The sequence below is a fragment of the Macaca nemestrina genome, chromosome X (assembly GCF_043159975.1).
Source record: "Macaca nemestrina isolate mMacNem1 chromosome X, mMacNem.hap1, whole genome shotgun sequence".
In the NCBI taxonomy this organism is placed as follows: Eukaryota; Metazoa; Chordata; class Mammalia; order Primates; family Cercopithecidae; genus Macaca; species Macaca nemestrina.
Window position 1 is genome coordinate 58,040,459 of NC_092145.1, and position 16,888 is coordinate 58,057,346.

At 37.0% G+C, this 16,888-nt stretch overlaps 1 protein-coding gene across 5 annotated transcripts in view; it reads right to left on the reverse strand.

The window, feature by feature from the left end:
- The window catches only part of LOC105497495 (diaphanous related formin 2), a 919,069-nt gene that overhangs the window by 505,134 nt on the left and 397,047 nt on the right, over positions 1 to 16,888 (reverse strand). For all 5 annotated transcript variants that reach the window (XM_071089284.1, XM_071089283.1, XM_071089281.1 and 2 more), the window contains one exon: positions 5,054 to 5,155. In XM_071089284.1, the coding sequence (XP_070945385.1) occupies positions 5,054 to 5,155 (102 nt within the window). The remainder of the gene's footprint in view (positions 1 to 5,053; positions 5,156 to 16,888) is intronic.

Below are 16,888 nucleotides of genomic sequence, written 5' to 3' on the forward strand. Positions count from 1 at the left end.
CCTGCTACTCAGGAGGTTGAGGTGGGAGGATCACTAAAACCTAGGAGTTCGAGGCTGCAGTGAGGTATGATCTCACCACTACACTCCACCCTGGCGGACAGAGAGAGAACCTGCCTCTTAAAAAAAAAAAAAAAAAAAAATCAGGAAATACTATTTATTGTTTAAGAAGGAGAGGAAAGTTTTCAAAAAGGAGCTTAAATTCTTTTATGTTATCAAATGCCACATAGATACAGAATAAGATAGGACTGAAAGAGTCCACTTTATTTTCCATTCATGCAAATACATTCAAGAAATATTTGTTAAGCACATGTGAATAAAATCAACATGATTCATCCATTTATAGAACTTGCAATATAGTTGGGATTATAGACAGTCAAGAAGTAACCTCATAAATAAACATTTAATTAAAATCCATGATAATTTCTAGAAAGGAAAATAAAAAAGGTAATCTGGGAGAGTTTAGTAGGGAGATGTATTTCTGACTGAAAGGCAAATGAAGGTACCACTGGGAAAGCAAAAATTAAGCTATGACTTGAAGTATAAACAAGAGAGGGAGGCAACAAGCGGAAGTAAAAAAGCAGCATGTGCAATGGTCCTGAGCAGGAAAGAACACGGTAAGTTCAAAATTAAAATGTGGCTGAGGCATAATGAGCAAGAGGCCAAATAGCAGGTGATAAAAGTAGGAAAGGTGGGCAGGTGCCAGACCAGATAGTGTATTCTAGGTCACGGTAAGAAGTTAATGCTTTAGCTTTAGTGCTATAGAACAGCACTGGTATTTTAAGCAGATAAAAATTATGATGCAATACAGACACACTCTAGAAACATCATACTAAGAGTTGTGCCGAGACGGATTTGGAGAAGGGCAAAAGTGGTAGTGGGAAAAACAAGATAAATGTATATTGTGATGGTTAATTGCAATGATGATTCTGGCTTGGGCTAAGATGGTGGTGATGGAGACAAAGAGAAGTGAGTATACTCGATGTGAATTTTGGATGTGAACAGGATTTAAGGGCCTTTCCTAGTTCAATTTCAATGCATTATTTAAGGCAGAATTCTGATCACCATTGGTTGAACAGTGAATGAGAGTTAAGGAAGTAGAGAGAAAAAGGAGACTGATCTTTGAAAAAAACTGATGGTAGGAAATGGAAAGAAAGCAGTAGCAAGCAGAAACCTCAGTCAGGAAGGATTTTTATTCATCCATCCACCCATCTATCCACTCCTTTCCCAGCAGCAAATGACTGAAGATTTTCTTTTTTTCTGAAGAGCAGAGCAGAGTGGAAACTGACAAATTGAGGAAGTAATAAAATAACTAACAGAAGGAAAGCAAATAAGAGATACTACCACCTAAAGTAGGCAGTGCATAACAAAGCCCAAACTGAAGTGAGAAGATTAGCATGTAGTAGAGCATCACATACACACCCACATACCCACAACCCAGGAGCACAGTGGCTAAAGCACTGGCTACAAATACAGACTGCTAACATTTGAATCATTTGAATTCTGTGACTACTAGTTACTGTGTGACCTTGGACAAGTAAACTAATCTTCCTTGGGCCCAGTTTCCTCCTCCTTTTTTTTTTTTTTTTTTTGTTTTGAGATGGAGTCTTGCTCTGTGGCCCAGGCTAGAGTGCAGGGGCCTGATGTCAGCTCACTGCAACCTCCGCCTCCCAGATTCAAGCGATTCTCCTGCCTCAGCCTCCTGTGTAGCTGGGATTACAGGCATGTGCCACCATGCCCAGCTCATTTTTGCATTTATTTATTTATTTTAGATGGAGTCTCATTCTGTCGCCCAGGCTGGAGTGCAGTGGTGCTATCTTGGCTCACTGCAAGCTCCACTTCCCGGGTTCACGTCATTCTCCTGCCTCAGCCTCCCAAGTAGCTGGGAGTACAGGTGCCCGCCACCACGCCCAGCTAATTTTTGCATTTTTAGTAGAGATGGAGTTTCACCATGTTAGCCAGGCTGGTCTCGGACTCCTGACCTCAGGTGATCCGCCCACCTCAGCCTGCCAAAGTGCTGGGATTATAGGCGTGAGCCACCACGCCTGGCCAATTTGTGTATTTTTAGTACAGATGAGGTTTCACCATGTTGGCCAGGCTGGTCTTGAACTCCTGCACTCAGGTGATCCTCCCCCCTCGGCCTCCCAAAGTGCTGGGATTACAGGCATGAACCAATGCACCCGGCATTCTCATCCTTAATATGGAGCCATTAATAGTGCCAAACTCGCAGGGTTGTCGTGAGAAATACATAAGTTGGTGGAAGTAAAAATGCTTCTCATAGAATCTGACAAGTTAAGTCCTCAATATTTATTTTGTTTCTATCCATACTAATAGCAACAGCAATAATGTTAATGATAATTGAGCTCCTCTATTTCTGAGGTTTGACACAGAATGAGTAAGTAAAAGATATATAGCTACAGAAAACTTTGTAGGTAGAAGAGATATTGGAGGTTCTGAAGTCAAAGTGCTTTCTTTATTCTCTGGCAAGTAACAGGTTAGGATGTTCGCGGTAAGTTAAAAGAATGGGGAGGAGACAGAAGACTTGAGGAGAGAAGGAAAGGTATGGTATGGCCACTATGGAAAAATGAAAGGACGCAGAATAGGGAGCGAGTGAAATAACTGTTAAAACGGCAGTGAGAGTCTGATTGAGGTAAAGGCTAAAATGTCAAAAAGATACCAATTGACTCACTTCACCAAAGGGAACAGAAAGGAAGAAAGCAAGACAGTCAGAAGTACAGTGAGAATGTGAAGGAGCTTGGATTTCATTCTGTAAATTCAGGGAGATACTGGAGGTTTTCCATATAGAAATCATGTGATAAATACACTAATAATGTTAACAAGAGAAGTGAGCAGAGGCAATGAGCCTTTCCAGTTTGGAGCCTCTCTCATGACTGCAGATGATTCTATTAAACAATTTCCAAAATTGTCCTCACATTAGGCTGTTGATATATGTTTAAGGGTTAAAAAGCGTTTGGATGTATACACACAGAAGTGAATTGAATTTCAGCATACACCTAGAGAGACACGTTTTAGCAGAATTTCTATTGTTACAGATTTAAATTATACTACTTTCTAATTCAGGCTCAGACTTGGGCTTAATAATTGTCCTGTAATTCAATTCCATAAACATTTATTTACTGTCTATTTTATACATAATATTGTTCTAAACACTGAAAAGTACACGTTTAAAAAACTAAAGTATATCATTGTTTAAAAAATATTTCCTTGATGTGAATGCAGCTAAACTTTATTGGGCAAATCCTGACTGATACTATCTTAGGTAATTTACATGGTGTAAACTAGTTTGTAATGTCCTTGACTTTTTACCCCCCACAGACATGTAGCTAAGAATGGTGAGAATAAATAAGGGGACTAGGTTACTTCATGTACACACAGCCTCAGAATTATTTATGGTTATGTGCATAAACAAGAAATCTCTTCCATTTTCTATTTTGCTTTTAGTTCAGAAGGTATATTGCTTTTTATGTCCCCAAACTTCATTTCCTCAGTGTGGTACCAAGGATATGCCTCTTGAAAGGACTTGCTTGGCAAACTAATACATCTTCCAAGATAAACTGCATTCAGAAAAAAAAAATGACTTCAGAGAAATTGTGTAGTATACCTACTGTAAAACTCATAACCATCATGACACAGCTGAATTCTCAGAGGGTATATAGCCTTGCTTCAATTATAATATGAATCCAAGCAGCTCAGGCTTCAAATGTGGACTTTGGTCTAAATAATTGTATTACTCAATATTGTGCTAAATTGCTTTTAGTTAACAAATGATATCTATCAAATTTAGAATTTAGTTAATTCACCTTGTTCAAAAATAAGAGAAATAAATACCTTTCTCAGATACCATTATATGCTCTATCTGATCCCAAATATACATTCCTGATTTTCTTTGCAAGAATTTGATAGAATCCTTCTACATAAGTGTAGTCAATGCCATGTCTCAAAATTAATAAACTCTAAATATGGGTGAGCATTTATTGCACATGTTCAAAAGGAACATGCTCAGTCCCATCTAGCACAGTTTGACTTTAAACAGGATTTTTAAACTGCAAGGTATCAAATTAGATCAATTCTAACATACTATACTATTTAAAAGTTTACAGAATATTTTGGATAAGGCTGAAAATGTTTGACTATTAGGTCCAATGGTAATTTTAAAATTCTTAGTATGCAAATGGAAAATGTTCAGGGAGCCAGGGTAAAGTTGGTGACCATAATGGAGCTATTTATTCATACGGCTAACAAACTTGCACTGAACACCTAAGTAAAAAATAGCTTTTTCTCCAAGAAATTAAATAAATCATAGTGCCCTCTTTTCCTGCCATTTTTTGTTTTTGCTTTTTGTCAACTATTTGAATAGTCAGTTTGGGGAATACTTAAAATATAACTATAATCTTGAATTCAAAATTTATACTTATTCATCTTTTGTACCCCTTAATATGAAGGGTGGGATAAGAAAAAATAATTCATTCCAATAATAATTTAACTACATGATGATTTCAAGACATGATGTATAAGATTTTCTTCCCAACTAAAACAGTACGTTTCAAGCTTTAAATCAATTAATGACAATATACGAAATCTGAAAATCCTTGTACTTTTTCTGAGACGATATATACCCTAGAAAAAGAGTCTCTATTACTTTGCTAATTATCTAGTAATTACCTTTTATTTTAACCTATTTTTGGGGGGTCAGATTCTAACATAAAGATCTAAATGGAAGGAAAAATAGCCCACATAATAATAATGTATACTGTTTGCATATATTAATAGAATTAAAAATTGGCACTGTTATACAAAAGATCCCCTGAGATATTTTGAAGTATTTTATGAATGCGAATATTTTATTATTTTTCAATGCCATGACAAATAATAATAGGTAAAAAAGGATTTTTTTCTGACAGCCAATATTATATTAAATTATGTAGCAATACAGTAATGAAAAAAGAATTGACAACTGAAATGTCTTTCTTTTCACTCTTTCTGGCAAGTGTTAACCTCCCAGCTGAGTTTGTGGTCCCTCATGTTGGATACATACCACAACTCCAAATTGTTCAGGCTCACAGAGGTCATCATATTCATTCTTAAGCTCTGCTAATTCATTGAGTATCTTCTGCTCAGGAAGATGTTTCACAAGGTTCTAAAAAGAAATAAAAGTATAAAAGTTTAGTGTTTTAGTATTAGAATTTTTAAATGTGCGTTAACAATTATGAAAGTGATTAATTGGGACAGGAAATTTCTGATTATGGTTCTGTTATGGTACCAGAGTATCAGCCCTTCCCCACCCCTCCAAAATTTGACCTAAAAATGAACTACAATAAATTGTGAATAAAATGTATAAACTTGTTTGGTTTTTGTACAATATAGCATATACATATTGAATAAAAGATCATATAAGAATAAATGGTATTCCAAAATTGAGTAAACTTCTGGGACTTAAACATATAGAATACTTTTTAAGCTTTATTTCCAGTCATAATAATTAGTCAATCTAAACTAAAAACAGAAAAATACTACGTAGAATTTGCTTATGTACAATAATACTAAAAAAGAAAGGATCAACTCTACCATTCATAATTTTTCAAAACCTGGAATCATCTTCAATCTTATAAATTACAGTTGGTTTGTACAACATCTCCCATTATCTACAATGTCTATATTTAAGTCCACAATGCATTCCTACTTTTAATGGAGAATCAAGCAAAAGTGATGAAGTCTGATGCATGCTCAAATTTGATGACTCTATGAAGTGAATGTTTGTGTCCCTCCAAAATCCTTATGCTGAAATCTAATTCTCAACGTGATTATTCTTAAAGGCAGCACCTTTGAGGGGCAGTTAGGTCGTAAGAGTGGAGCCCTCACAAGTACGATTAGTTCCCTGTTAAGAAGAGGCCAGAGAACTAGCTTGCTCTCTTCCCACAATGGAAGCATGCAATGAGAAGTTACCAGTCTGCAACCCAGAAGAGGGCCCAACTATGTTGACATCCTGAACTTGGACCTCCAGCCTCCAAGATAGTGAGAAATAAATTTCTGTTGTTTATAAGCCTCCCAGCCTTATACAAAACACCCCAGCTAACAAAAGCAAAATGTACATTCTTCTCAAATGCACATAAAACATTTTCCAGGATAATCATGTCAGGCCACAAAACAAGTCCTAATACATTTTAAAAAATTAATATCATACAAAATAGCTTTGTGATCACAAGTGAATGAAACTAGAAAGGAATAACAGAAGGAAAAGTGGAAAATCCTCAGTTATGCAGAAATTAATAAATAAAATTTTAAGCGACCAATGGGTCAAAGAAAGAAGCACAAGGAAAATTAGAAAATACCTTGAGAGGAATGAAACTACAAATACAACATATCAAAACACACGGAATGCAGTGAAAGCAGTGCTAAGAGGGAACATTATAGCAGTACATGCCTACATTAAAAAAAAAAAGACTTCAAAACAATAAACTAACTGTACATCTTAAGGAACTAGAAAAAGAGGAGCAAACTAAAGCTAAAGCTAATAGCAGGAAGGAAACAAAGATTAGAGAAAAACAAGATAGAAAACTTAAAACCTGCCAGGTGTGCTGGCTCATGCCTGTAATCCCAGCACTTTGGGAGGCTAAGGCAGGTGGATCCCTTGATCTTAGGAGTTTAAGATCAGACTGGGAAACATGGCAAAACCCTGTCTCTACAAAAAATACAAAAATTAGCCAGGCCTGGTGGCTCATGCCTGTGGTCCCAGCTACTTGGGAGGATCACTTGAGCAAAGGAGGTTGAAGCTGCAGTGAGCTGTGATTGTAACACTGCATTCCAGCCTGGGCAACAAAGTGAGACCCTGTCTCAAAAAGAGAAAACAAAAAAACAAAAAAACAAACAAACAAAAAACAGAAAAGAAAAGAAAAAGAAAACTTTAAACCAATAGAGAAAATTAATGAAACCAAGCCAAAAGTTGTATATTAGTCCATTTTCATGCTACTGATTAAGACATACTTGAGCCTGGGAAGAAAAAGAGGTTTAAGGACAGGCGCAGTGGCTCACACCTGTAATCCCAGCACTTTGGGAGGCCAAGGCAGGTGGATCACCTGGGGTCAGGAGTTCAAGACCAGCTTGGCCAACATGGTGAAACCCCATCTCTACAAAAATACAAAAATTAGCCGAGAAAGATGGTGGGTGCCTGTAATCTCAGCTACTCGGGAGGCTGAGGTGGGAGAATCGCTTGAACCTGGGAGGCAGAGGTTGTAATGAGTCAAAATCACGCCACTGCACTCCAGCTTGAGCAACAGAGCAATACTCCGTCTCAAAAAAAAAAAAAAGGTTTAATTGGATTTACAGTTACACATGACTGGGGAGGCCTTAGAATCATGGTGAGAGGCGAAAGGCACTTCTCATATGGCAGTGGCAAGGGAAAATGAGGAAGAAGAAAAAGCAGAAACCCCTGATAAACCCATCAGATCTCGTGAGACTTATTCACTATCACGAGAATAGCACAGGAAAGACTGGCCCCTATAATTCAATTACCTCCCCTTGGGTCCCTCCCACAACATGTGGTAATTCTGGAAGATGCAATTCAAGTTGAGATTTGGGTCAGGACATAGCCAAGCAATATCAAGTTAGTTCTTTGAAAAGATCAAAACAAAACAAAACAAAACAAAAAAACAAATCACAAACCTCTAGCTAGATTGATGAGTTTAAGAAAAAGAGAAAACTCTAGTAATTAAAATCAGAAATAAAAGTGGACATTACTACTGATTTCATAAAAAGAAAAAATTATAAGAGAAAATTATGAATAATTATTTACCAAAAATTTGAATAACCTAGAAGAAATGGACTAGTTCCTAGAAATAAAAAAAAAAAAACTACTAAAATGGACACAAGAAGAAATAGAAAATCTGAATAGATCTATAACAAGTAAGTAGATTGAATCAGTAATCAGAAACCTCCACATGAAGAAATGCACAGGACCCAATAGCTTCACTGATGAATTCTACCAATAGTTAAAGAAGAATGTATACCAATTCTTCTCAACTTTACCCAAAAAATGAAGATGGGAAAACTTCCTATCTCTTTCTATGCAGCCATCATTACCCTGATAAGGAGGTTGGTAGAATATACTACAAAAAAAACCAACAACTCTAGGCCAATATACCTTATTAATACAAATGTAAAATTCCTCCAAAAAATACTAGCGAACTGAATTCAGCAGCATAAAAAAGGAGTATACACCATGATCAAGAGCAATTAGGCAAAAAGGAAACAAAAAGATACGTAATTAGGGAAGGAAGAAGTAAAAGTATTTCTGCTCACAGATGACATGATCTTATATGTAGGAAACATTAAATCATCTGCAAAAAACTGATGGAGCTAATAAATGAATTCAACAAAACTGAAGGTACACAATCAACGTGCAAAAATCAGTTTGCATTTCTATGCACTTGCAATGAACAGTCTATAAAAGAAATTAGTAAAACTATTCAACTTACAATAGCATCCTCAATAAAATACTCTCTCACACCCAGAAGAATGGCTATTTTCAAAACAGTGGAATATAACTCGTGTTACTGAGGATGTGGAAGAACAGGAACGCTTGTACATTACTGGGGGGAATGTAAAATGATGCAGTCCCCATAGAAAACAATTTGGTGGTTCCTCAGAAAATCAACACAGAATTAACATACGACTCCAAAATTCCACCCCTTATATGATGGTTATGTGTCAACTTGAGTGGGCAAAGATGTGCCCAGATTAAACATGATTTCTGGGTATGTCTGTGAGGGTGTTTCAGGATGAGATTAGCATTTTAATTGGTAGACTCAGTAATGTTGATTGCCGCCTCCCCAGTATAGGTGAGAATCAGCCAATCATTTGGGGGCCTGAACAGAACAAAATAGCAGAAGGAGGAGGAATTCATCCTTTTGCTTCCTGTCTGCCTGCTTGAGCTGGGACATTGATCTTCTCCTGTCCTTGGACTGGGATTTACACCGTGAGCTCTCATGGTTCTCAAGCCCTCCGACTGAGGACTTGGACCAGATTTACACCACTGGCTTTCCTGGGTCTCTGGCTTACAAATGGCAGATCATGAGACTTCTCAGCTTCCATAATGCAGTGAGCCACCTCCTCATAATAAATCTCTTTATGTACACATGCACGCACACACACACACACACACACACACACACGCACACACTCTATTGGTTCTGTTTCTTTGGAAAACTCTAATACACTTAGGTATGCACACAAAAAATTAAAACCAGGAACTCAAACAGATACTGTACACAAATGTTCATAGCATCATTATTCAATATCCAGAAGGTAGAAACAATCTATCTGTCTATCAGCAGAAGTATTGATAAAATGTAGTATGTACATACAATGGAATCTTAGTCATAAAGGAATGAAGTTTTGACACATGTCATAACATAGATAAACCCTACAAATATTTCACTTAGTAAAACAAAATAGATATAAAAGAACAAATATTGTATGATTCCACTGATATGAAGTGTCATCAATAGGCAAATTTTTAGAGACAAAAAGTAGAATTGAGGTTACCGGAAGCTGGGGGTAGAAGGGTATAAGGAGTTATTGCTTAATAGGTTTAGAGTTTCTGTTTGGGGTGATGACAAAGTTCTGGAAATAGTGGAAATGGTTGTACAACAACACAAACGTACTTAATGCTTCTTTATTATACACGTAAAATGGGTAAAATGGTTAGTTTTATGTTACATATTTTTCCACAATGAAAAGATAACTAGGGTAGGGAACACACAACCTTATACCCCCACTATAAGTACCCTTTTGTTCTCCTCATTTATCTCTTCCCTCCTCTCACTCAGTTTTGCCTTTCCATTAAGCTCTGGGCCTGCAATGGCACCAATCATCTAATCAATGAGACCCGTTCTAAAATATTGCACCCTTTGACTTAAATATAAATATGGATATAACCACATATATGAATACTGAAATGAAATCAAGGGCATCCATTATTTTGCTCCATTAGTATTATTTTCTCTTATAGAATAAGAAGGTAAGTAAATACCAAGATATTATTTCCATTTTTTCAAATATTTTTGATGCATAGAAATTACTCAGTTGGTTTTTAAAAATTGTTTCTGTTGATGGGATTTTTTTTGTGAAGTATATATGTTATTAAGAAAAACAAAGACTCAGTTTGGTAACTTGCATAATTTTCACCACAGTGAAACTAAATTAGAAAGATTAAGATCATTAAAATTATTTAAAATCAATTCTGCATATTTAAAAATCTCCACCTCAATTTTAAGCTATAACTGTGAAAATAAGTATTGTGGAGTGAATCAAGCCTAAAATATAATTTTAGCTGGGAATGTGAAACTTTCGTTATTTTATTTTTCTTCTAGCTATAGGTAACCTGTTATTTTCAGAATGAAGGCGCCACAGTGGGAGGTGACATATCTTCTCTTTCTCTATTCAGCTGTATGAAATATTTAACACATTTAGTGGCCTTGGATGTATTCTACTCTGAATATCATCTTATGAGTTATAAGCTTATATAACTGCCATTGTTTAGTAGGTTGTACTTGCAAATTAGAATAAAACTCACTCTCAAATGTGCAGCAGATGCAGACTACCACGATAGTACATATTGCTCTTATGAGTCACCTACCTGTAGGATCTCATGTTGCAAGTGGTCCTTGTAGTCAATGCCTAAACATATTTGATTTTTTAATATATGTACATACTAAGCTTTGTAGACAAAGATGTAGTATAAGGTTGGATAGTAGTATTTTTTCATTCCCATAAATTCCTAAATAAAAGCGGAAGGAAGATAATACATAGAGACAGAGATGTAATGGTATTCATTTACCTCCACTTCACCTACTCATCAAAAGCATACCAACAGAGAAAATGGAAAAAAGGCAGGGGTTCCAGGCACAGCTTGACACTGATACACAGAGTCCTAGGAGTCAGCCTGAAGTATGTTTGTGCGGTGGACTAAGGGGGCTCCCAGGAAAGACATTTTCTAAAGGAAGAGAAGTCAAGCAGCAAGCAGACAGGATTAGTCCAGTGAGAAAACCTGCAATTTGGAAAGAGTTAGGGTGATTCTGAGGGCACTATAGATGTGTTTCTTGGATGTGATTCCAGGCCCAGACTATTCATCCCCAACGTGGTCAGATGTCTGAATACTGTGGAAAGGAGAACTGTGTGAAGAGCACTGCTTTGGTACTCCTCTAATCAAGTACATTTAAAAAGGAAAGCAAGGAAAAAATACATGTTCCCATACTTTGCCAAAGAACACCCCACACCCTTGGCACCTAGAAGGCTTCAATACACCACCAGCTGTGCCCCGTGGGAAACTCCTCCCCTCTTCCCACACACAGTTGTCCCCAGGGGAGAGGATCAAAACAAGAACCCACAGTTGCCACATGGAAGCTGGCAAAATTCATTCAGAGAATGTGTAAGCTATTCCCTGAGACCTCTAGAAACATCTAATGTTGAGACTTTTGATAAGAGTCAGGGTCCTGCAACAGCAGCTACGAGCAAGAGCAAGAAAAATACAGGTGAACTGACATAGATCAGGCTAGACAGTAAAACTGTAACATTCATATTGCCCCAAAACTCTGTACTTAAAAAAAAAAAAAAAAGTAGCTTTTGAATTTAATGCTTCCTTGATACTACAATTGCTTCTGTTCTCTAAATAAACTGCAAAGGTGAGTTAATAGTCGAAGACCACCCTCTATGCTCGCTATAAGTGAAAGGCTGTTCATAGTAGTAAAGGCTAGAAGTGATAAATTTTTAAGTATAACAGATTCTGACAAACTGTGAGTTGATAAGCAAATATCCTGGAAAGTTTCAAGGCACAAGCCCTTCAATTTCTCCCTCCCCCTGCTGCTGCTTACTACTGTGCATTTTTTTTTTTTTTCAAATATTTCAGGATTTGTGTTTAAAAGATCAATTCTGGATAAGTATGAAGGTTTCATCCTAGAAAATGTCAATGAACTGAAGTTCACAAAGAAAACAGCGAAAGAGAAAGCAGCAACTATGTCACTGATTGAGCAGAGTTTTCTTCATCTTTTATGCATCACAAATTTACATTCTGATGACTGTCAGTGTTATGTGAAGGAATTTCTATGAATAGACCACATGCTTTTAACTACTTTTTACATTTTGGGAATTATTCTGTAATACTTCCAAAACTTTATTTCCTTTAAATGTTAATTGAACACTTAAAGGTTAGTTAAGTAAAGGTATTGAACCATAATGCCCTTTCCTTCTTGCAAAAACATAACCTTTCTTTTTTGTCTCCTATCTCATTAAGTCACTTTACTAGTAGAAGAACTAGTAGAAGAACAGCGTTAGGTTCATTTTGATGAAGACCATCAATTCCACATAAATGAATTGGGGCCAATATTTCTTTATAAAAATACATATTTTATATATATTTATTAGTAATGTCTTACTTTAACTTATGTTGACAATTGTGTATTTTTAAAAATCCAGATAAGAAACATTTCCCTTGGCCAGGCGTGGTGGCTCACGCCTGTAATCCCAGCACTTTGGGAGGCCGAGGGGGGTGGATCATGAGGTCAGGAGATCGAGACCATCCTGACTAACACGGTAAAACCCAAACTCTACTAAAAATACAAAAAATTAGCCAGGTGCGGTGGCAGATGCCTGTAGTCCCAGTTACTCGGGAGGCTAAGGCAGGAGAATGGCATGAGCCCGAGAGGTGGAACTTGCAGTGAGCTGAGATCCGGCCACTGCACTCCAGCTTGGGCAACAGAGCAAGACTCCATCTCAAAAAAAAAAAGAAAAAGAAAAGGAAAGAAAAGAAAAGAAACATTTCCCTAAAAGTCCCTTGGCTAAATCTCTATCATCATAACACATCTTTTCCCCATTTTGCTTGGTCAGAAAACACAATTCCTTATCCATGTTTTTCAGAACTTTCTTATGGTATATGGCTTAAATCACTGTGTATGTGTTTACTGCTCTTAAATCATGTGTTTTTTTACTTTTCTTTGAATTAAACGACAAACAGTTTCATGCCAGTGCTTGGTTCTATACTTATTTTCTGTTTTATTCATCCATTCTGCCAATATATACTGGATGTCTACTACGTGACTACCACCATGTTAACCACTGGAGATTCTGCCCTCATAAAGATAACAGGGCCAAAAGGGCTGTGTATGTTCTTGTTTACACAGTGGAACACAATCAACATATGAATTAGTAATTTCTCTTCCATTTGATCCAAAATACATTTTCTGTCAGGTGGTGATGGCACAATCTTCTCCTTTTGCTATAAAATTCCTAACATTTCCAAAACTCTTGGCATTTGACTCCAAGAATCGACATACATACTGAAGTCTGTTAAAATGCTGATTACCTGATTACCCCTAAAGCATTTGGGGATGGGGCATTTCAAGCCCTCAACATGCAGTCACTATTTTCAAAAACCTATTAGTTAACAAAATAACACACAAGCATTGAAAATTGATGAGAAAATTCCTGACCTTGAAGTAACAAGCGTGTCTTACAAATAATCAGGGATTTAAAGGTTTCCTATCTAATCTTTAATCAAGCCCAGGCAGAGAAACATATCCTAAAGAAATGATTTTAAACTCTGACACTTAACATTCAGATTACACTCAGTTCCCTAGAAGGCTCATTGACTTTCCCATGATCAGTATCACCTCAGTGCTGATAATGCCAAATGAACATCTCCAGCCCTGACCACTCTTAGGCATCCTCAAACTCCATGTTTCTAACTGACATTCCCACCCAGATGTCCCATCATTAACTCAAATTGAACAAATCTAAAGGAGAACACATCTTCATTCTGATCCATCCCTACGCCTTATCAGCTTCTCCTAATGGTTTCATTCTGTCAACAGAACTGGCATCCTTTTCATCTTCTAAGCTTTCAAACTGGCAATTACCTTTCAGTCACACTACTGACAATTTTTCCTAAAAAAATCTCTTTCAGGTTCAACCCTTCCTTTCCATTCCACAGCCAAAAATCTGGACTAGGGAAATTACATGGTAACTAAACATTTCCTAATTTAAATTCAATTAAATTCTTCAAGGGGTTCTAGCCCTGTACTAAATAGATCAGTGAATATCACAGATATATTTACTACTATAATAGAAAAAATAGTGATTACTTTATATGTAAAAAATTCTACTTCCACTAATGTCATGATTCTATTTGCAAAATAAATGTATTGCTTTCTACATCATTTATGATTTACAATATAAAGGATAATTATGAAAAGTACTCCTTTGATGCTAATTACCTCTTATTTTATGTCCTATTTTGTACTCTAAAATAAAAATTATAAACCATATTAAACATAAAAAGTGATATTAAGCATTAAAAAGTAGCACATATAGAGTAACTTGATCACTATGAGTATTGAATAGCAGCATCCAAAGTATGTATGCCCATGTCTAAATATAATGATAGCAACAGGAGGCCGCCAAATGCCTAGGCAGACATGGGTGGGTACTGGGTGAAACCCCAACTCTAGGCCGAAGACAGTTTAAAGCTTGAAAGCCAAGCTGCAAATTAAATCCATGGGCAGGATTGAGAACTTGTCTTTCTGTTTGGCGTGCTTTCCTCTGATTGATCCCCATCCTTCACCTATTTTACATATACCTACCCTTTCCTAACTGGTTCTCTTTTTTCTTTCTTTCTTTCTTTTTTTTTGAGACAGTCTCACTCTGTTACCCAGGCTGGAGTACAGTAGCACAATCACTCCTTACAGCAGTCTCAACCTCCTGGGCTCAAACGATCCTCCCAACTCAGCCTCCCAAGCAGTTGGGACTACAGGCTTATGCCACCATGCCTGGCTGATTTTTTAAAAAACTGTTTATAGAGACAGGGTGTCACTATGTTGCCCACACTGGTCTGGAACTCCTGAGCTCAAGCAATTCTCCTGCCTCCACCTCCCAAAGCACTGGGATTAGAGGTGTGAGCCCCTGTGCCTGGCCTAGAATAGATTTTCAACAGACAAAATAGGTTGACAGATAGATGATACCCTGTTAATGCTATATTCTGCTTTCATTAGATATCATCTTATCATGGCCATGAAAAAATGCCACAAACCAATGCTAGGATTCATTATTATAAAATAGTACATGCAGATGCTTCCAAAGCTGAATTATATCCTCACATTCAAGACCCATATCATTACAGCACCAAGTAAATCACTTCAATTAGTTCAAAACATTTATAATAGAAAACTGCCACACGTGATGATCGCCTATCATTAAGTATTTCGTTCTCTGTTTTCATTTAAGTACTAGTTAAAGGTGCCTGTATCGAAAACAAAGTATACAGTTATCCATTAGACTAAAGAAATACAGAGTCAAAATGGAGCATCCATAATACCCTGGACATTTTGACACATCTGGTATCTATGTCAAGCTAACACATTTTTCTTTAAGCAGAAACAATGCTTGTCATCTGTAGAACTTTAAATACACTAACCTGAAAATGGTGGCAGATTATCAATATCTAATGTTTCTCTCAACTTCCCAATAAGAGTCATAGAGATACTTTAGAATAGATTTCCGCTTCCAGCAATATAGCTGATTAGTTACCCAGAGGGACTGTCAATTTACAGAACACCTAAAATGCTGAATAGATTCTTTAAAAATATCTTCAGATGAAAAGCTAACTTGGCAAGACATTTTTAAAAAGTTCTCATTACTCACCCTCCAAACTCCCCAATGGGGAAAAAAAAATGAAAGCACTAACCCAGACACATAACCAGACACTGAAGGCCAAGACTATCGTAGGAACATCTACCAAACTCTACTGGTCTACAGCTTTTACAGAACCTCAAAAGGTAATACCTCCAGAAAAGGGGTGATTTTGGAGAAAATAACAAAGCCCACCTACAGAAGAAAACAGTAAAGAATTGTGTCTGGTTTTGCCTTGACTCTGGGATTGGAGATAAGGGGCTTCTCTGCTGGAAACTTCTAACCACAAGGCGACACCTCTGCTCTCCACCATGCAAGTTTTGGGTTAGAACTGAAACTACCTAGTTGTAAAAATATATGCTGATAATTTGTATTTAAAGTGATTATTCTTTGGTAGTACTCCTAGGTAGAATAGAAAGATTATCTCCCAGGGAATGTCAACTTAGACTACAGCTCAGTTAACAATTGAACCCAGAATATGGTGAAATAATCTCTTCATAGTGCTGAGAAAAAAAAAAAAAAATTGACAAGCTAGAATTATATACCCAGTGAAAATATATTTTCAGAACAAGGTGAAAAAAAATAGAGAAAGAAAAGCAGTGTTTGGTATGACCAGAATCTCACTAAAAGTCTTTCAAAAAGACTCATTTCAGTTCCAGCTACTAGGGACTCAGAGGTAGGGGGACTGCTTGAGTCCAGGAGATTGAGACAAGCCTGGGCAATACGGCAAGACCCCCATCGCTAAAATAACTTTTAAAAATTTGCTGGTCATGGTAGTAAGCCTGTATTCCCAGCTGTTCGGGAAGCCAAGGTGAGAAGATCTCAGAAGACTGAAGCTGCAGTGACCTAGGATTGAACCACTGAACTCCAGGCTAGGCAACAGAGCGAGACTTTGTCTCTAAAAATAATTATAATAAATTAAAATAAATAAAATAAACAGACGTGTTTTGGGGAGAAGTAAATGATCCTAGAAGGAAGTTTTGTCATATAAGAAGAAAGGTATACAAAAAAATTAAATGTGTGAGTAAATCTAAGTGGGGAACAGGTGGTGGAAAGCAGGGAGTTGTGGGGTTGCTGAGATGGGAGAATCGCTTGAGCCTGGGAGGTCAAGGCTGCAGTGAGCCAAGATTACCCCACTGCACTCCAGTCTGGGCAACAGAGCGAGATCCTGTCTCACAACAGGAACAAAGGAAAA